A 22,604-nucleotide genomic window follows, 5' to 3' on the forward strand; every position below is an offset into this window, starting at 1 on the left:
CAGTTTATTTCTCTAATGATTAAACACCGTAAACCTAACCTAACCTAACCTGACCTAACCTAGCCAACCTAACCTAACCTAACCTAACCTAATCTAACCTAAACCTAACCTAACCTGACCTAACCTAAACCTAACCTAACCTAACCTAACCTAACCTAACCTCTCCCCTATACAATATGGCTCTTTACTCACCAGGTGAAATAAACTGTGGTACCTAATCTTCGGGTGATCATTTTTTTTTTTACAAATATTCGTTATGTTTAGTTACGTCGACACTAACTTTCACGTACGCACTGGGAGAAAGTAGCCAGGATACTTCCATGTATAAAACTAGTGTACTGCCTTTCACTGTAGCTAGTGGGGAAGTAGGGACATAAAGGTACTTACACTCTATATGGACAAATGGTAGGTAACACTAGATTACTCCTCTTATATCTACAGTCACTGGCGCGGGGAAGTAGCACTATTGTCACAACCTAGCTGTGTCGAGTAACCCGTCCGGCAAACAGGAAGTTCTCTTCTGGTCACTGGCTCATGGAGTATGTCTCCCCTCCCTTACCGCCTCTCACTCACTCACACTCTTATCTCTTCTCTCACACCTCCGTCACTCTTCTCTTGGAACTCTCACCCCACTCACTCACTCACTCACTCTCACACACTCTCACACACACTCTCTCTCTCACTCTCACACACACTCTCTCTCATTCTCTCTCTCACTCACTCACTTTGTGTTACCCAAATGAAATGACACTTATTGACTTTGCCGCTGAGAACCTAAAACCTCGTGTCATTACCCACTGTGACGAAAAGGACTTGTCGTTGAATCCACTCAGTCACAACACAGTCGTCGGGAAAGAGTGATACAAGTCCCTACGGCATCGGTGTAGTCATTAGAAAGAATTAAAAATAAGATAGGATCGAGTACACTGCCTTGAGGTACCCATATCCAAATAAAATGTCAGATTCAGTGTTACTTCGTGAGATTTTGAATGAATGGGAGAGTCGTGTTGTGGTCTCATGGGGAAGATGATCTTAACAAGAGAGTAAACTATTCTGCTGGGGAGAACTGAACCATTGAGTTAATAAATGACGGTAGTAGGATCTTCTTCATTTGTTCACTCACTCGAAGGTTAACCTCTAAGACACAGTACGATTTATATATAAGGTGACTCCAGTGCAGGAGGATCACCGAATCTTGTACCTCACTACCAAGGCACTGTCCAAAAGAGGTTCAACTTCATTAATAGGGTACAAGGCAAACTATGGTGCTGAAGAAGTCCCAGTGGAGGAGGTTATTGTATACTGGCGGGAGTGTAGGAGTATTTGGTTCTCGGCTCCTCTGTTTATCTTCATCCGGCTGTGGTGTCATAGAAAATGTTTAATCACCATTCAGTAAGTTTATAAAGCTCTTATCACGCTCCAGCATCTGAGGAGGTCTTTAAGTGCACAACAAAGCCAGTAAATAAAAGTAGGACCCGCGGGCATCACTACGTCATTGTTTGTTTACCACCGTGCATTCTAGGAGCATCACTACGTCATCGTTTGTTTACCACCGTGCATTCTAGGAGCATCACTACGTCATTGTTTGTTTACCACCGTGCATTCTATGAGCATCACTACGTCATCGTTTGTTTACCACCGTGCATTCTAGGAGCATCACTACGTCATTGTTTACCACCGTGCATTCTAGGGGCATCACTACGTCATCGTTTGTTTACCACCGTGCATTCTAGGAGCATCACTACGTCATTGTTTGTTTACCACCGTGCATTCTGGGAGCAAACCCCTGGTCTTGTACGTTCAATATAATGAAGGTAAATTTGACAGAATTTACGAGGAAGTGACGTGAGACTAACGATATATAGAATTCTGTGATCGAAAAAGAGGAGATTGAGAGAAAGACGATATAATGTATAGGATGGCGTTCTGCAGGCAAAACCAAGTCGAAATCTTAATGAATCAGACAGTTTAATCACCTCAAACACGAGCCTTCATTCGCTCATCAAAAATGTCAACACAGTCGTGACCTTTTTGCCAGCTGGTATAGTCAACTCAGCGGCTGGACTTATTTTTTTATAACGATGTAGATGAGTGGTTAAGCAGAGGTCAACATCCGTTATTTTACTTGTTATTGTATTCTAGGAGTTAACTCATTGTACTGAAGGGGCTAAGTCATCGTATTAGCGGGGTTAAGTCATCGTATTCAAGGGGCTAACTCATCGTATTTAAGGGGCTAACTCATCATATTAAAGGGTTAGTCATCGTATTGAAGGGGCTAAGTCATCGTATTCAAGGGGCTAACTCATCGTATTGAAGGGCTGTCATCGTATTAAAGGGGTTAAGTCATCGTATTCAAGGGCTAACTCATCGTATTAAAGGGGTTAACTCATCGTATTGAAGGCTAACATCGTATTAGGTTAACTCATCGTATTGAAGGAAGTCATCGTATTCGGGTTGTCATCGTATTCAGGGTTCATATAGGTTAGTATTAAAGGTTCATCTATTCAGGGGTTGTCACTATAACAATTTAATTCTACTTTTAAATGAGAACAATTTATATTAAAATTTTTTGATTTGTTTGTGTCAATGATTCAATACACATTTTTTTTCAATATTATACAAATTATATACATTTGGTTATTATATACATAGAATTGTTATAGGTTTATGACTTAATAAATATAGTTCTTTACCTTTCTCCCCCCTCCCCCAGGATACTGTGGCGTAACTGACCTCTAGTGCACAACCTCCCGGCAACTCACGAGGGGAATCCCACTATTTCACCCATGACGAGAGAAGGATGGGGAAGTGAGGAGGGGATGATGAGGGGATGTGGTGAGGGGGGAGAGATGGTGAGGGAGAGGAGGGGGTGGCGGTGAGGAGGGGGTGGGGTGGTGAATGGGAGGGAGAGAGAGAGAGAGGGGGGGGGAGAGAAAGAGACAGAGAGAGAGAATCACAGTGGTTAAAATTTTCATGAATGATAATTTTTCTCAATGGACTAAGCTCTTCTTCCTTACACAATCTTTTCCACCCCTTCCGCCATATCTTTCCTTCTTCTCTTCTAGTATTTATTTCTTTCCTTCCTTCCACAATTTCTATCTCTCTATCGATGTGAAAAGTAGTCAAAACTTTTAACATATTTACAACAATAATAATTCAGTAGAGTATAAGAACGAGGAGATGAAAACAATAAACGACTGAATAAATATGAAGAAAAACAAAAGACGAAAGACTAGAGAGAGGGAGAATTTACGCTTTAAATGTCAACTCTTTTGTCTTGTGCAACTTAGGTTCTACGCTGGTGGTGTGGTGAGTAACTGTAAACACGTGATGGGAGGAAAATGTGGTCAACTTGTCTCCTTGAGAACTCCTGTGTAAGGTTATCAAGGCGCCAAAGACAGCCAAGAGGGGGGATGGCGCGAGAGGATCTGTGAAGAACGTAGAGCGGAGGATCATGAACAAAAGAGCATCAGAAACTACAGGAGTCCGTTTGGATCATATTTGGCAGCTCTGTTTACACCGTATGTAGGACATTTGAGCCATAGGTGTTTGGTTTGGGCCAAGATGGTTAGGACCTACTCTAACCTAACGTATCCTAACCTAACCCAAGCCCAAACTTCTGCTCACCATTTACACCCAACCCGTATCACTTATACCTAACCTAACCTAACCTAACCTATCTGACTAACTTAGATATGAAGCTTCCCAGACAATTCGAGTTGATGATGGTGTTTGGTAACTTGTTCCAGTCATTCACAAGTTTATTTTTCAACCTTAAACCTTATCTCACAGTTGGACTTCTATGTACGTCACTGGCTCAACGTTTTTCAGCTGATGGTTTATTTGTCCGCAAGAACTTAACATTTTTCCGTCAGCTTGTGAAATTTTTCCTGTAATTTTTCCGACTCCTCATCGGATATAATTATTCTACATATATTTTTTTTGTGTCTTCTAATGTGTACAGAATATCTTGCTGTCCACGCCCATATCAATGTTATTTAATAAACAGTAAGGGTGCGAGTACTGAGCCTTGGGGTACACCACTCCTGATGTTAAACCTTAGTTGAATTTTTTACTATTATGCTGATTTTATTTTCTCTCGATTATTATCCATGTCCTAACCCCTCCTTAATGCCACGTGCCTCTACTCTCCATGTTATTCCTACATGAGGGACTCTGTCGTAGGTTTAATTAAGTCGAAGTAACTGGCACTCATCACTGTTGCCAGATGGAGAGCACTTATTTTCCTCTTGATTGTTAGTTGGCAGATTTTGACTTTTGTTTTTAGTCGATTTTTTTATATATATAATTATCATTGTGAAAATAAATGTTGATGAATAAATTTAATGAAATAATAAAATAATTACATCACACCAACATGTTAACAATATTCAAATGGAAAAGCAAAGAGGGTTGAAAAACATGATCATTGATAAAAAAACACACTTAAAATCTACCAACAATTCCATACACATAACAAACACACACCTGTAATTATATCAACCACACTAATATCGTCAAAAAGGCCCCACAAGGATAAACAGTCTTCAATTTGGTTAAAGTATGTAACTAACACATAAAATCTTTCACTCCAGAAAATTTACGAACCAATGTGTACGTATTTCGAAACAGTTTCCTGACGACGGAATAATGAACATAAAAACATTTCTTTGACTTCCTCTTCTCTGTGATAAGAACGACTGTGGCGTGTGTGTGTGTGTGTGTGACGACAGAGAGGCTGCCAGCTTCACCTCCTCTCTCTCATGGTTGGTTTGGTGTGAACAGAGGATAATAAATGCTAAACACTTAAAGTTATATAATATCTTTCATACTTCCATCAGCAAGATTGATTTATTAGAGTTACCGATTGGCTTCCGATTGAATGACTGCGGACTTGGCCACCGATTGAATGACTGCGGACTTGGCCACCGATTGACTGCCTGCGGACTTGGCCACCGATTGAATGACTGCGGACTTGGGTACCGATTGACTGCAAACTTGTAATTATTTGTAGTATGAACACACAAACATACACAAATAACAAGCAGAAATTCCAAATGTTAAAAATCATTGTTGATAAGTTTCAATAGCAATGTATATGAGTTCTGAGGTAACGCAGATAAAACAATAGAACGTTGATATGCTCAAGAATGGCGGTAAAAATAACTAACTAATATCTCGAAGACTCAGGATGTTGTCGTATTGATGTTCGTAGTGTGTAATCAATATTTTCAACGAGGACTTTGCAAATAAACATTATTATCGTAGTAAGTTTTCAAAAAGTATTTTACGTTAAGAAGAAAATTATTGTTTAACGAATTTACATAATAATTTGTAGTTGATAAGATAAATCCATTTATCTATTTATCGACTGAGAATAAGAGGTTAGGGAGAGCCCGTCAGCCATGTTGGGGTTAGTTGGAAATGGTGACGACGTGATTTTGATGAAAGTAACGTGATTTTGATGAAAGTGACATGATTTTGATTAAAAATTACGCGAGTCAAGGCGTACGGAGGTTAGTGGATACAACGCTCACCTCCCGTCCTCGAGTTGATTAGTTAGCATCAGTTTAATCTGAAGAGTGTAGCGTTGGCCATATTGCTTCCTTGTCCATCGAATGACTTTGTAGGACTTTGTAGTTTGCTGTAGCCGCTCTACCATTAGCGGACAGTCAGGCTTATGGAGGAACACACATTTTCACTGATTCACCCAAGCTTTATTAGCCCTCTTAAGTCAGGTATGGTTAAGAATAAGTCAGGAGTATAGTTAGTGTAAGTTTGGACAGGTTAAAGTTAAGTTTGGACAGCTTAAGGTAAAATTTGGACAGGTTAGGGTACTGTTTGGACAGGTTACGGTAAATTTTGGACAGGTTAAAGTAAAGTTTGGACAGGTTAAGGTAAATTCTGATCAGGTAAAGGTAAAATTTGATCAAGTTAAGGTTAAGTTTAACTAGATTAGGTTTATTTAAGTTAGGTTTGGTTTAGTTCGTGAAATCTGGCCACTAGAAATTACATCACGTGTTTCAATCGACCTTGATGCAGGATGCTGGTGTACTAGAGGATACAGACCTGACTAGAAACGTCATCTAGTGTCGTTACGTCATATTAAACGTCCTCTGTTACAACCTATTGCGTCAATAAGATGTAAAAGACTAATAACACGTGTACAGATATTGTAAGTGATGACAGATTGTTGAAGAAATTTTTTATTATTTTATTATTGTTTTTTAAAAGATAAATTAAGGTAAGGGACGTACTGTATATATACTGTGTTAGGTGTCAGTGAATTTAATGAAAAAAAAAAAGATCTGTTTTATAAATTTGTTGGGATTTATATTTGTGATATTAGTTGAATTATGACTATATGTACATTTTATTACTTATTAAAATTACCTGATTAGATACTTGATAATGTGTATGCAGTTTATCATAAGAACAGTACATAATATGTTTAGCGACAGATAGTGAGGGTGGTTGCTGTGGGGAGAGAAAAGACGTAGTTTCCTCATGAAAAGACGTAGTTTCCTCAGAGTTGTTACTGGCAAAAACAAACTACGGCATCAGCTTCACAATTCTCAGAAAAAAATATGTATGTCTACATTTCCTGTTTGTAGAGAATTGAGGGAAAATGCTCCACCTGTGTTGGTCTTGAGGGGTGACAAACGTATTTAATAGTGACAAACGTATTTAATAGTGACAAACGTATTAATAGTGACAAACGTATTAATAGTGACAAACGTATTTAATAATGACAAACGTATTTAATAGTGACAAACGTATTTTATAGTGACAAACGTATTAATAGTGACAAACGTATTTAATAGTGACAAACGTATTTAATAGTGACAAACGTATTAATAGTGACAAACGTATTAATAGTGACAAACGTATTTAATAATGACAAACGTATTTAATAGTGACAAACGTATTTTATAGTGACAAACGTATTAATAGTGACAAACGTATTTAATAGTGACAAACGTATTTAATAGTGACAAACGTATTAATAGTGACAAACGTATTAATAGTGACAAACGTATTTAATAATGACAAACGTATTTAATAGTGACAAACGTATTTTATAGTGACAAACGTATTAATAGTGACAAACGTATTTAATAGTGACAAACGTATTTAATAGTGACAAACGTATTAATAGTGACAAACGTATTAATAGTGACAAACGTATTTAATAATGACAAACGTATTTAATAGTGACAAACGTATTTTATAGTGACAAACGTATTAATAGTGACAAACGTATTATGGTGACAAACGTATTAATAGTGACAAACGTATTAATAGTGACAAACTGTGTTAATATTGACAAACGTATTTAATAGTGACAAACGTATTTTTATAGTGACAAACAGCCATTAATAGTGACAAACGTATTGACTAGATATCAAGTGAGAGATTAGGTACCTAATAACCTAACCTTATATTATTATGGTACAGTAAATACGCACAACCTTATAGCATTAGCCACGGTACACTAAATTGCTTTTACACACTATCAGAGGTAGCTTGTACACTATAGATAACTTGTACATTAGTTAATCGCAAAGGCTCAGGTCCTGATCTTATTTGTACTTCAAGTTTTTTGTACTAATTTCTACATTATTGATGATATTGATGAAGAAGGGTGCACAATGAACAAGCCATGAGAGGAAAATCAGGTAACTTACCATTTTCATTCTAGAAGGCGAAGCGTCATGCATCAGAGAGAGAGAGAGAGAGAGAGAAAGAGAGAGAGAGAGAACTGACGTCATCCATCTTGTTTTGAGTTGACGATATGGCGGAAATGAAGACATGAGGAAGAAGGGGGAAGGAAGAGGGGGGTGAGGAGGTGAAGGGGGGAGAAGGAAATGGAGGGGCACAAAGCAATGTCCTTCTCCTATAACGTAGTCAACTCCTACCTCTGACGTCAGCACTTCGTTAGTAATGTAAAAACAAAAGAAGCGCGTTCCACATACCACAGTAACCATAAGAAATGTTTTGTGATGTTGATGATTAATGTTTTAGTATAGAGAAGTACAACATGGCGGCTACTACACTCAAATACCATTAACAACATTCAACATTCAGCAACAGGGTCGACTAGAGGTGCCCCGCTATTTAATTAAGAAAAAACAAAAACAAACCAAAAAATATCCAGAATTGTACCTTATTATCATTGTTATTTTAGGTTCATATGGACAATATTTTCCAGATCATATAAGAACATAAGGAGTCTGCAATAGGCCGGTTGGCTTGTGCATGGCAGCTCCTGTCGAGAGTTACTACCACTCTCTATCATCCATGAATCTATCTAGCCTCCTATTAAAACTTTCCAGCGTTCCAGCACTTACTACAAAGTTGCTAAGCTTGTTCCACTCGTCCACCACCCTATTTGTGAACCAGTTCCTTCCTATCTCCCTCCTAAACCTAAACTTATCCAACTTGAATCCGTTGCTACGAGTCCTATTCTGCTCGGATATTATAAGAACTTTATCTATATCCCCTTTATTGATTCCTTTCACCCACTTGAATACTTCTATCATATCTCCCCGCACTCTTCGTCTTTCTAGGGAATGCAAGTTTAGTTTCTTTAACCTATCTTGATATGGAAGGTTTCTAAGATTAGATACTCCAGCTTATTTCACCCAATGATTAAATACCCTAATGTTACTTGGGTTAGGTTAGGTTAGGTTAGGTTTTGTCGCGGATAAAAAGGAAGGATTCAAAGGTGTTCTCTCATCCCTAATTAAAAAAAAAGAATTACTTGAACATTAGCCATCGTAGCTTAATTCACCATAAGGGTAACCTAACCTAACCTAAAATAACCTAGCCTAACCGAGCCATTGGGGAGATTGGAACCTATACTTTCTCCTTCCTTGACTTCCTGAAGGAGTACCACAACACCGAGACTTGGGCAGGAGGTCAGGAGTCATTCAGGAACCAGGAAGGAGGGAGGAAGGAAAGTGAAGACGGTGTGGAGTCCTTGGCCCCGAGAAGGAAGTTGTTCCCTGACAAACACAAGAGGGCGTAGATCCTCCCTCTAGTGGGTCTTGCAGCTCTACTGACCTTATGACCCACACTTACCTCAGGGGCGGCTGGTGGTTGTGGTGGCTGTTGTGGTGGTGGTGATTATATTATTGTTGTTGTGGTGTCGGGTGGTGCTGATGATGGTGATGGTTGTTGTGGTGGTGGTGGTGGTGGTTGTTGTTGTTGTGGTGGTTGTTGTGGTGGTGGTGGTGGTTGTTGTTGTTGTGGTGGTTGTTGTTGTGGTTGTTGTTGTGGTGGTGGTGGTTGTTGTTGTTGTGGTGGTTGTTGTTGTGGTGGTGGTGGTTGTTGTTGTGGTGGTTGTGGTGGGTGGTGGGTGGTGGTGGTGGTGGTGGTTGTGGTTGTTGTGGTGGTGGTGGTTGTTGTGGTGGTGGTTGTGGTGGTGGTGGTTGTGGTGGTGGTGGTGGTTGTTGTTGTTGTTGTTGTGGTGGTGGTGGTTGTTGTTGTTTTGGTTGTTGTTGTGGTTGTTGTGGTGGTGGTGGTTGTTGTTGTGGTGGTTGTGGTTGTGGTGGTTGTTGTGGTTGTTGTGGTGGTGGTGGTTGTTGTTGTGGTGGTGGTGGTAGTGGTTGTATATACCTCTACTGCCACGGTGTCGTTTGGGTCATCACTGTATCATCTGTCCACCTCTTTTCCTATCAACCTGAAGACTCTACTCCAGTGAGAGGAAGAATAAGTCGGGTTACCTGAAGGCTAGACACCCCAGCTTATTTCACCTTGAAGATTAACCTAACGCTAACCTAACCTAACCTATCCTAACCTAACCTAACCTGGAATAGAGATTATTATTATTATTATTATTATTATTATTAGTAGTAGTAGTAGTAGTAGTAGTATTAGTAGTAGTAGTAGCAGTAAAATTTTAATTATTTGAGTTAAATTTATTGAATAAGTAACAAGTATAAACAAACTAGGTCTTATTTATTACACAAGGTCGTAAACTAATATAATATACGGTAATACAACGCCTTGCTGCTACCTGTCGTTGGTAACACTTGATAAAGTTGGGTTTCCCTGTTGGTTACACTGCTGCCTGTCAGGGTTATCAACGCCACTTAATACACGTATCTATCACAGGTAAAAAATATACCTGGACATGAAGCCTCGCACCTGACCACAGTAATTTATTGTCCACAGGTAACAAACACAACAATAACAACAACAACAACAACAATAAGAACAACATCAGCAACAAAAACAATAATAAAAACACCACAACAACAACAACAACAACAACAACAGAGAGGTGTATCCATCTTACTGTAACTGTTGGAAAGTCTTGAGTTAACTGAGAGACATCCTTGAGCACCAACACTCTATGTATGTGTGTATGTATGTGTGTATGTGTGTATGCTGATGTAGTGGAACCGACGTACAAACAGACAGACAGGTTAAATCCGAATAGTTAAATGTGATAGTGTGTAATAATAATAATAATAATAATAATAATAATAATAATAATAATAATAATAATAATAATAATAATAAACGGTTTATTAATAGAGTTGCAGCCGGTGGCTGAAAATATACAGACTTACATTTGATTTAGACATAATGATATAATATGCGTTGAATACATTTACAGGGCTGTACAGTACATAAATCAGTTGTTTATTATTTTAACAATAGATGGGATGGTGCTGTTCTTATATCTATTGGTGTGGGCTCTTATGGGCTGAATTTTGTTGTAGTGGCGGACTGTGCGAGGTGGGTGGGGGGCTGCTGGTGGCAGGAGGTGGCGATGACGAGGGTGGTGCATTAGTTGGCTGCCAAACCTTTCCAGTGCTTGGTGGTGGAGGTCACTGAGGGATGGCATTTCCAGGGTGGAGAGAGCGTTGGTGTAGCCGGAGTATTCTGCGCCGAGCATGATTCTGCAGGCCCTTTTCTGTACCTTCTCTAGCCGGCGTTGTTGGGTGGAGTTGAGAGAAGACGATCAGGCTGGTGACGCATAAGTTAATGGAGAGAATAAAGGCGTTGTAGATGGTCCTCAGCTCTGGCGTGGGTGTCCCAAGTGACCTAAGTCGTCGTAGCATGTAGAGATGGTACGAGGCTGCCTTGACTGTGTTATTTACATGGGCCTTCCAGTCCAGTTTGTGGTCTATGGTAACACCCACGAATTTGGCAGACTGCACCAGCTGGAGAGGATGGGCACCCACTGTGACTGCTGGAGCTTGCACTGGAGTGGTGGCGGTATTGATGTGCATGACTACGGTTTTGGTGTTGTTGTTTGTGATGGTGTGTGTGTGTGTGTGTGTTTGTTTTTGATTCCGGCTAATCTGTATTATAAGAGCTAAATTACTCAAAATTATAAGCATACACACACACACACACACACACACACACACACACACACACACACACACACACACACACACTATAGTCACTACAGTATAATAAGAGATAAAAAACTACATTTAATTAAGAATGTTTATCTGTTCCAATGTAATTAGCATATTTTTAACTCATTTACGCCGAGTGGATACAGTTCTAACCTCACCTAACTCGTGCTGGTGTGTGTGACTGAAGAGCGCTGATGCAACAGTACTTCATGACTGTCTCACGTGATTAGTTCTGTGTGTGTGTGTGTGTGTGTGTGTGTGTGTGTGTGTGTGTGTGTGTGTGTGTGTGTGTGTGTGTGTGTGTGTGTGTGTGTGTATGAAGCAACTGAACCTCATTATTGGTTTTCTCTCATCTCCAGGCTACCACCACTACCACCACTACCACCACTACCACCACCCCATCATCACCACCATTACTAGTACCATTGCCACCACCACCACCACCACCGCCGTCATCACCACATTAACCAATATTCTCCTCTCTCCCTCAGACCACCACCACCACCACCCCCATGTTGGCCACCATGTCGCTGTCGGAGGCCATTGTGACGTCATCGAGTGGGCGGGAGGAGGCGGGACTGAGGTCTCAGATGGGCGGGGCAGTCAGTGAGGCCACGCCCACAGCTCACACCCCAGCGCTAGGGACGTCCCACTCAGCAGGCCTCGACCCTGCGGCCAACAGGACCACCACCTCCAGCAGCAGCGCCCAGCACCACCACCACCTCCCCGCCCTCACCCCAGAGCTCCTTTCCCCAGCCGATCTTTCCCCAGGACACCTCTCAGCGTCCCCACCCCTCTTCTCCCCACCTGCACCCCCAGTATATTCCCCAGTCTCCCCCGTTAGCGGTGGGAGATCAGATTCCTCCACGAATTTCTTCTTTCCGAGTGTTGGGGGGCCGGGATTTAGCGCCCCCCACTCTTCCTCTTCCACCCTCTCCACCACCTGCCGCGCCTCCCCCGAGAGTGAGATCATCAAGAACAACCTGCTGGGGTCTCGACACAGGGACACTCGGTATAACTCCGTGGCAGAATCCGAGGCTGGCTCAGTGTCTGACTGCACGGAAGGAGAACGATCACCCACACTGCAGGTACGTGAAGGACGATGGTTGTGTTCTCTGTGGTCATGGGTTATCAGTACCTGTTTTTATCATTTTACATATACATACAGATAAAACCACAAATCAACATACATATATACTTAAACACATGACAACCAACCACATGTGTTCTTAAGCATAAACTCAAATGCACAAACACACAGAATTTAAGGAGTTGTGCTCTTGTTATCGTGTATGGGATAGATATGAAGAACAGTTAGTTGTTGAGGTTCCATTAATTTATGGCGTACTGGAGCTTCGGGTGACGTGGTATAGCAGGATCCCGGGAGAGCGAAAGTGAGATACAGGAACATTGCGAGATATTGAACACATTTCATTTCCTCAAACTTGGAACTAGACAGAGTGGCCGTGGGAGGTGTTATGAGTGTTTGAAATACTTCTCTTAAGAGATTTATTCTAACAAATTGGGATGATTTGGATTTCCTAAAACATGGAGAGGAGGGGGATAGTCAAATAGTTTCTCTCCCTACCCTTTGGAGCATAGAGGGTATAAAGGAGCATAGTTAAAGCATTTTTCTCAGACAGTTGAAGCTTCCATCACCCAAATGCCCTTTTATACAGGGACAATTAATGGATCCAGAGCGAGCATGGCGCTGGACACCGTGATGGGTAGTAGTGCCACAATGATGAAGTGTTGGTGGTATTGGTGTAAGGCGGTGATAGCGAGTTGATAAGGTTGTGTGGCTGCCTCACCACCACCTGTGTGTGTGTGTGTCGTGGGGGAGGGGGGACGAGCATTTCTCTCACTCCTGTCGCGTCCTCATCGGGATCGGTCGTCCGCTTTACCTCTCAATTCTGTTTAATGCAACGACAACAACTCCTCCCTAACGACGAGTCAACGCAGTCTAGTTTATGAACAGTGGATAGAAACCACTTATCTTTTTTATTATTAGATCGATAGTGAAGCGACTGTTAATCTTAGGACGGTAACTAGTAACAGGGTGTTTGTTTTTAGATTTCCTCCGACAACAGTGAAAGAACGTGAAGCGATCTCTCTCTCTCCGGTGTTCAGGACGACAGAGGTATAATGCTGAATGGTTAATAGAGACGAGAGTTGCTTGTGTGGTGGACATTAATGGTGATAGTGATGGTGTGTTGTGGTGGGATGATGGTACCTGTGGTGTGTTATGGTGCGGTAGTGATAGTGACCATAGTGTGTTATAGTAGTAGTGATGGTGATCATAGAGGTCATAACATCATATGTAATGGCGACTGTGACCAAGGGGGGTTAATATTAGGTGCCATAGTGTAGTTAAGTGATAGTGATGATGGTGATTATAGATGGTGATTGTGGTAGAGAGTTTAAGGAAAATGCTGAATAAGTGTTACGATGATTTTCTCCACCTCCCTCTACCCCCCCCCGCCCACCCCCCTCTCCTCCTTGTTGGTTGTTTGCGTTAGATTACCTGCAAGAGATAAACACACACACACACACACACACACACACACACACACATACACACACACACACACACACACTTGAGACAGGTACTCCAGCAGCGTTTCCAAGTAACTTTATGTGATCCAAATTTAGAAAACTTAAGTTACACATAAGTAACAAATCAATAGACTCCTAAGTAACACATCATAAGACACTTAATTAACGCATTACTAGACACTTAAGTAACGCATTTATTAGACACTTAAGTAACGCATTTAATAGACACTTAAGCAACACATTTAATAGACACTTAAGTAACACATCAATAGACACTTAAGTAACGTATTTAATAGACACTTAAGTAACACATCAATAGACACTTAAGTAACGTATTTAATAGACACTTAAGTAACACATCAATAGACACTTAAGTAACGTATTTAATAGACACTTAAGTAACACATCAATAGACACTTAAGTAACGTATTTCATAGACACTTAAGTAACACATCAATAGACACTTAAGTAACGCATTTAATAGACACTTACGGAGCACATCAATGGAACAATCAAGTAACGAGTAACTTTTTACCTCTTCCCCGTCACTGTTCAGTAAATGATCCGTAACTAAACCGTCACTTCTCCGTCACATTTCTGTCATTTATTCTTCCCCCCCCGTCACTTTTTCTTTCTCGTCTCCGTCACTCACCCGTCACTTCTTGTCTTCTACGTCATTTACCCATCAAATTTTCTCTTCTCCGTCACTTACCCGTCAATTTTTCTCTTCTCCGTCACTCACCTGTCACCTTTTCTCTTCTTCGTCACTCACCCATCACCTTTTCTCTTCTTCTCCGTCACTCACCCGTCAATTCTTCTCTTCTTCGTCACTCACCCGTTACTTCTCTTCTCCGTCTTTCACCCGTCACCTTTTCTCTTCTTCTCCGTCACTAACCCGTCACTTCTCCGTCACTCACCGTCAATTCTTCCCTTCTCCGTCACTCACCCGTCACTCTCCCTCCTCCCGCAGGTGTACTCCCCGGAGCTGGACCGTGAAGGGTTCTCAGGGGGGCGCCCACCCCAGCCCCTCGAGATGTTTAACATGGATTTGCACTACGAGGCTGCCAAGTGAGTACCCTTGAGTGTTCAGTGTTCATCAAGTGTTCATTTATGAGTTTTTGTTCAGTGTTTGTTGAGTGTTCATCTGTGTGTGTGTGTGTGGTCATACGTGTATGTCATCTATGGGTGTTCATCTACAGGTGTTCATATTAATAGTGTTCTTTCTGAAATGTTATCTGTTCAATGTTCATCCACAGGTATGTATCAATAACGTCCTTTTTTATTATGAAAGTGTTCAACGAATAACATTTTTTTTGGTGTTCAACGGCTGAAGAACGATACATTACTGAGTTATGGGAAAGAACCGCAACTTGTGTTTAGGTTCTCATAATTCTTACTCTAGAACCGCAACTTGTGTTTAGGTTCTCATAATTCTTACTCTAGAACCGCAACTTTTGTTTAGGTTCTATACGCCATCAAGGTTATTTACTTCATCTATGAGTCTTCTGCGCGTTCTTTACACTTAATCTCCCTGTTTGATTCATATCGACAGTAAGCGGCAGAGAGTCAGATATACAACCGCTAACTTTATTCTTGTGGTAATGCCATATACATCTGTAACAAGTACACAAAAAAGACGCAAATAATTCCCCAATCATGTCCATACTGTTTATAAGTGTAGAAGCTTCGACTAGCAGAGATAAAATAAACCCGTTGTGTGTTTGGTGTAGATATAAGACTAGCGGCCATAAGAGCAGTCATGAAGAAAGAAGTGGCACGTTCCTATAGGAGAGACTCAATACTGATATGTGTATTAAGAACAGCGCCTCAGTGGCAATGTAATCACAGTAATATTTCACACACTTTTATGTTCAAGCTTGATGAGGCGATCGGGAGTCTATAGTCAGTGGGCATAAAAGATCCTACGAGAAGGTATATGATCTCTTATGCCCCAAGAACCTATATACTACGTACTGTACACCGGCTACTGGGGCGTAGACCTATCACCCCCATCACCTCTGCCTTCCCTGTGCCAATGGGGGATGGGAGCTGATTCGGGTTTTTCTCATTTAATTCGCGCTGTCTCCCAGGCTCCATTGCGTTCTAAAGGCGGGTAGCGGATATTACTACGCGAGAAGCCGACTGTGGTAACGCGTGAATGGGTTTCACCGGCAAAGCAAATACAAGGTACGGCGGCCAGTCCTTGAAGACTTTCCTACTTGCGTCTCCACGTTTTCATGTAGAGGATATTTCATTTTAGTATTTTTTTTATATGTTTAGAAGATCTTCGATTGCATAAACCAGTAGTTTATACTTTTTACATGAGGTTGTGTACTTGTGGTGTGTTGATGGATATATGAGCGATAGGGGTTGGGTGTAAACGGGACTGCCCAGTATGGGACAAAAGGCCCGCTGCAGTTTCCTCCATTCTTATGTTCTTAAGACTGAAGGTATGGAGAGTCAGTGTTGGCTTGCGCTTCTCGCTCGTCACTTGTCTCTCTGTTACTTTCTTCGTTTGGGTAAAAATAAATCCTGGTTTGTTTTACTTTTCAGTTTTTGGAATTGAGAAACTAGTCCATGCTCAAGTTAACTGTGATAATTTATCTTCGATTTATTAATTACTTCAACCATTTTCTTCAAAGGCTTCGTCAATCTTTAAATCAATTTGTTTATCGCATTTCTTTTCAATCTCTGTCTCGGTCTCACTTCTCAACCTTGGCGCGCTGTTTTGTTCGTTTCTGTCTTTTTATAATGAAGAAATTATCAACAACACTCAGAATTATCTCTTATGTCAACATTTCCGACAAAAGAAAGAAATCCCCCCAAAACAGCATTTTCCTCCGTGTTAGGATATAAACAAAACCTCAAAAGAACACTAAACGACACGACTCTTCTCCCAACACCTCCAGCACCACAAATAACGCCTCGATTCCCTTAAATCCAGTCTTTAAACCCACTCCTAATCTCCTACGGGATAACATATCGAGCGTCAATTGTCTGTATCGCTCTTAGTATCTCCAAACTTTACTGTCTCGATGGCCATAATCATTCTCACAAACGTTGTTCTCTCGGTTTATCGCTGGCATCATTCATTTCTATCGCCGTGTCTATCTCTTCTATCTGGTCCGCGATACCAACATCCTTCCGACAAGATGGAGAGAAATGGTTTGGAAGACGCGAGCCTCGGTAGAACGAACGTGGAAGACAAGATGGATAAGAAGAGGAATGAAACAGGAGGAAGAGGAGGAGGGGTGAAGAAGTGGATAAGAGTATGTGGTTGCGCCTTGAGGGTCGTGTTGTGGGAAGATCAACTGTAAAGCGATTAGCTGAAAGGAAATGTGCGTGAAGTGTGTGTGTGTGTGTGTGTGTGTGTGTGTGTGTGTGAAGGTATATATGTTTGTCTGTGTACGTGTTGGTATAATGGTTAACTGATAATAAACGATTCATTAAAATTATAACAGATAATATACTAATAACACAGTGGCCTATACAGTACATAACAAAAGTTCTCAGTACACATAACAACAAGGAGTGAACACAATGGATGGAGTGGAACTGTTCTTGTATAGTGTTCAGTACATCGTGTTATGAACTGGATCAAGTTGTTGGGTCGAATAGTAATTAGTGGACGAGGGATCTCAGGTGGCAGAAAATGGCGGTATCGAGGATGATGATGATGATGTGTGTGTGTGTGTGTGTGTGTGTGTGTGTGTGTGTGTGTGTGTGTGTGTGGATGTTTGAGTATGAGCCTTGGTACACATCCAAAGGCACTCGCGAACGAATGTACTTATGTGAATGAAGAAGATTTAAGTAGTGTAGATGTGATAAGATAGATAGATAGATAGATAGATAGATACTGTAGATAGATAGATAGATAGACAGATAGATTGGTGGCATGATACCCAACTGGGACAAATATCCTCTGCTGCGCTAGTAAGATATTTGCCTTAATTTTTAACAACCAATAACCAATCCCTCTGCAATCACAACCAGACTTCAATCACAAACATCATTAAATATTTTTTATTTTTTTAGGCTAGAGAAACCACCAAAATCACAAGAAAACTGGTTAGATATTTTTTGGTTATTATTATTGTTAATATAAATAACACCCAATGACAATAACAACAATAACAACCATAAAGTTATCTTAAATGATGTTATATGACAAGAAAACGAAACACCAAGGATAAAAATTATGACAAACAAAAAAATGTATTTGTAATTCAACGGATGAGCGATACTGGAAGATAAAAACATACTAAGGAAAATAAATGACTAAAGAAAAAAAATGTATACTGTACTAGTTATTTTGACCTTTGGATTGAGTGCGTTGATGTAAGTGCGTGGGGATTGAGTGCGTTGGATTGAGTGCGTTGGGATTGAGTGCGTTGATGTGAGTGCGTTGGATTGAGTTTTTGTCTTTATGATTTTAACTGAAAATAGTAACAAAGAAAAAAAAAATCCTAAAATTAAAAAAAAAATACCTTGTCAGTTAAGTAAATTCGAATTCAAACTTCAATTCAAATTCAAATTATCCCCTCACATAACGATTTCCTAACGATTTTAACGGTTTTAACGGTTATATGTAAATTTTGATTGGTGAATGTTAGTTAATTAAGGACTACCGATGACACAGTACCTTAGGGTGCCCGTCTAATGAGGTTAACTGTTATCTACGGTTATCACTCAAAATCAAGGTAGCTAAGATTACAACAGATAACACTGCTGCTCACCTGACGCCCTAACATCCTCGTTAAACTGTCTGTATGTCTCGTTAAACAGTCTATCTCTCCTTAAACAGTCTGTATGTCTCGTTAAACAGTCTATCTCTCGTTAAACAGTCTGTATGTCTCGTTAAACAGTCTGTATGTCTCGTTAAACAGTCTGTATGTCTCGTTAAACAGTCTGTATGTCTCGTTAAACAGTCTATCTCTCGTTTAACAGTCTGTATGTCTCGTTAAACAGTCTGTATGTCTCGTTAAACAGTCTGTATGTCTCGTTAAACAGTCTATCTCTCGTTTAACAGTCTGTATGTCTCGTTAAACAGTCTGTATGTCTCGTTAAACTGTTTTTAGCTTCACAAACCTTTCTTTCTTTCCTCGTTGGACAAATCCACGTTAAGCGGTCTCTAAGAAGAAGTTAGGTTAGGAGAAAGGCATGTTAGTTTAGGTTAGATTAAGTAAGTTAGTTTAAGCACTAGACAGATAGATAGATAGATAGATAGATAGATAGATAGATAGATAGACCGATAGATAGATAGATAGATAGATAGATAGATAGATAGATATTTATACATATATGTGTAGTCATTCAAATAGATAGATAACTAAATCGATAGATAGATAGATTTAGACAGACAGATAGATAGAGGTGATCATTCAGATAGATCAATAGATGGGTGGATAGATAGATTGATAGATGGATAGAGAGAAAAGCAAATGGACAGCTGGGTAGAGGAAGGCCAGTGAAGAGGGCGTCGTGTTCTGCAACTGCTAGGATAAGGTGCCATGTCCTGATATATGTGTCCTAGAGTATGTGTTCGGGCCTGTACTAACCTTCCATGTGTCCTAGAGTATGTGTCCTGGCCTGTACTAACCTTCCATGTGTCTTAGAGTATGTGTCCTGGCCTGTACTAACCTTCCATGTGTCCTAGAGTATGTGTCCTGGCCTGTACTAACCTTCCATGTGTCCTAGAGTATGTGTCCTGGCCTGTACTAACCTTCCATGTGTCCTAGAGTATGTATCCTGGCCTGTACTAACCTTCCATGTGTCTTAGAGTATGTGTCCTGGCCTGTACTAACCTTCCATGTGTCCTAGAGTATGTGTCCTGGCCTGTACTAACCTTCCATGTGTCCTAGAGTATGTGTCCTGGCCTGTACTAACCTGTGTCCGAGAGAGAACATTATTTTCCTGTCGTTAAATTTTAATATAATATTTTTTTTCCCCAGTGATAACTTACTCGTACGTATCAACAGGATGTCACTCCTCACTTAGAATAATAAAATAAAATACCTTGGTGTAATTTTAACAAGATTTTTCACAATGTCACTGAGATTGAAAATAACATTGAAGGAATAAGTAAAAAAAATGCGAATCGAATCTGAGGTCATCTTGGGGAGAAAAAAAATTATCAGGGATACCAACCTGTGCACTTGAACAGAGGGGGTTGACTCGTTAAAGTTGTCAGCCCTGCACCACCCTCCTGTGTTACCAGATAAGAAACTGACCAACAAATTGACCACTAGCTGTTAATTCATGATCTATCTCTCACTCGCTCTCTCTTTCACGTGTCACTACCTCTTGTTAATGTTGATATAAATGTTACATAATTATTATCTCTTGCTGTTGATGTTATAATGTTAATTTCTGTTTTGTCTTTTTTCACTGTTAACTAAAGCATCTGGTAACTGTTGATGATAAGCCAATGTTAAAAAAATAATGTCCAAGACTTTTCAACAACAGATACTAATGTTAAAATTATCTCCTTCCTAGTTGTGGAGTTGTTGTTATTGTTGTTGTTGTTGTTTGCTTTATCTATAATTTGGTATCTGCGTCTATCAATCTATTTTACCTTTGTGTCTATCAGTCTATTTTACTCTTGCGTCCATCAGTCTATTTTACTCTTGCGTCCATCAGTCTATTTTACCCTTGTGTCTATCAATCTATTTTACCCTTGCGTCGATCAATCTATTTTACCCTTGCGTCGATCAATCTATTTTACCTTTGCGTCCATCAGTCTATTTTACCTTTGCGTCCATCAGTCTATTTTACCCTTGTGTCTATCAATCTATTTTACCCTTGCGTCTATCAATCTATTTTACCCTTGCGTCTATCAATCTATTTTACCCTTGCGTCTATCAATCTATTTTACCCTTGCGTCTATCAATCTATTTTACCCTTGCGTCTATCAATCTATTTTACCCTTGCGTCTATCAATCTATTTTACCCTTGCGTCTATCAATCTATTTTTCACTCATAACAAAACTTTTCTATTAGGTTAAATTAACACAAGTCCAGGTAACTGTTGCTTCTGTTTGTCCCAGTTGAAGTGTAACAGTAACAGACCCGTTGTTTAGTGTAGTTACAAGACCAGTGGTTATAAGAGTAACCAACATAACATATAAACACACCTGAGGAATTTGATTCTATTCACTGCTAATATTTCGATAATGATTCTGTTGGTTGTAGAGATTCGAACACCCCCCACTCCCGTCAGTATCAGTACATTTAAAATTATTTACTCTTTCCAAGGATTACTGTGCGTGTAAAAATATCGCCTCTATTGCCTTGGGACATTTATCTGAATATAATCTAAATAAATTCCCATGCAGTGTGTGTGTGTGTGTGTATGTATCATAATTCAACGCTCAATTGTGACTTTTAAACCCCCCCTGAGAAATGTTTTCAACGTGGTGTCTGTACTTTTTTGAACGAAATAAAACGCAACTAACTACTAGATTGAGGAACAGCCACACTGTGTTTATCTGGGTGTTTATCGAACGTTATCTTGTTATCAGGTTATTAATGATAAAGTCCAACGCATCGCTATAGGCTCCAGTGATTAGTAAGATGACCGCCTGCCTTACCCCCCACTCCACTGTTAACTGCTTACTGTCTGGCCTTCGATCGAGCTTCGTCTAGTCCTACCTGCAACTTCTCAATTCACTAGGCTTCCAAGACCGTACAGGAGGTGAGTGTGAAGCCTCGTGTAGGTGGCTAAAGTGGAGACGATAACTTCCCTTGCGTCCAGACACCCTCAAGTTGTCATAAAAATTATCACGGAAAGTTATCTGAAGTGATCTAAGTTATCGTTGACTGTGATCTGAGAATCGTTGACTGCACGTACGATATCTGCTTCTTAAGTTCCTCTAACTCTTAATATCTAGTGAGATTATGGCTTAATGCTGGATGTTGCGTGACATTCAATTAATAGATTAACTTGACGGAACATATCAAGAGGAAAGTATTGTGATAAGTACTGGACTAGCAAGAGCAGCAGGGGTAACCTTGACTCTGAGAGACAAAAATCGCCTCAAACATGTCTAGTCATGGGCCAGCAAGCCATGGGTACTTTTTATATATTTATAATACTTAGAATAAATGATCTGGAGACAAGAGTTCATGAATAATAAGGTTTGGTGCTCTAAGTTTGGTTTTATAAGGAATATGAATGTTATAAAACAGATGACGTATTAATAATCAGTTCCACGTTTTGCCAAGAAGGATCAGATCATTTATTGTTAAGTAAAATTATAAAACAATTTGACTTCAGAAGATGTATGAGAATTAGATACCTTAGAGCAGCATGATGACATTGACTGGTAACATAACCTTCACACCGACGCCAGCGCCATCTGTGGACGAGATCGTAAATTAAAATGTTAGCCAAGACTGGAAAGTGTTTCGCGTCTTCCAACATCACCTTAGGGTTTCTTCTGGGCCTAGACTATCAATGAATTATTTATCCCTTATGAAAATTACATCCATTTGGCTCACTTAAAAGCTTTTGGTAAAGAAATGGCAACCAGAATGGAAAAGAAATTGCATTGGAACTATATTAACTTAGACTAATATTCTTATCCTTGTTTAATATTAACTTGAGTGTTTGTTAAGGTGATAATATATGTGTGTGTATTTTTGTGGTGTATGATTCGGTGTGAGGCC

The 22,604-nt window shown here is 40.1% G+C and overlaps 2 protein-coding genes across 6 annotated transcripts in view; one reads left to right on the forward strand and one right to left on the reverse strand.

The window, feature by feature from the left end:
* Nucleotides 1-22,295, reverse strand: part of LOC121853587 (general transcription factor 3C polypeptide 5-like) — a 59,712-nt gene extending 37,417 nt beyond the window's left edge. Inside the window, exon 1 of the mRNA XM_042347814.1 lies at nucleotides 22,235-22,295. The gene's annotated coding sequence lies outside the window, so the exon portion shown is untranslated. The remainder of the gene's footprint in view (nucleotides 1-22,234) is intronic.
* LOC121853585 (erythroid transcription factor-like) overlaps nucleotides 1-22,604 on the forward strand; it is a 56,783-nt gene that overhangs the window by 9,217 nt on the left and 24,962 nt on the right. For all 5 annotated transcript variants that reach the window (XM_042347810.1, XM_042347807.1, XM_042347808.1 and 2 more), the window contains exons 2-3: nucleotides 11,873-12,469; nucleotides 14,908-15,005. In XM_042347810.1, coding sequence (XP_042203744.1) covers nucleotides 11,894-12,469; nucleotides 14,908-15,005 — 674 coding nt within the window. In that variant the 5' untranslated portion in view covers nucleotides 11,873-11,893. The remainder of the gene's footprint in view (nucleotides 1-11,872; nucleotides 12,470-14,907; nucleotides 15,006-22,604) is intronic.

The sequence above is a fragment of the Homarus americanus genome, unplaced genomic scaffold (assembly GCF_018991925.1).
Source record: "Homarus americanus isolate GMGI-L3 unplaced genomic scaffold, GMGI_Hamer_2.0 scaffold4896, whole genome shotgun sequence".
Taxonomy (NCBI): Eukaryota; Metazoa; Arthropoda; class Malacostraca; order Decapoda; family Nephropidae; genus Homarus; species Homarus americanus.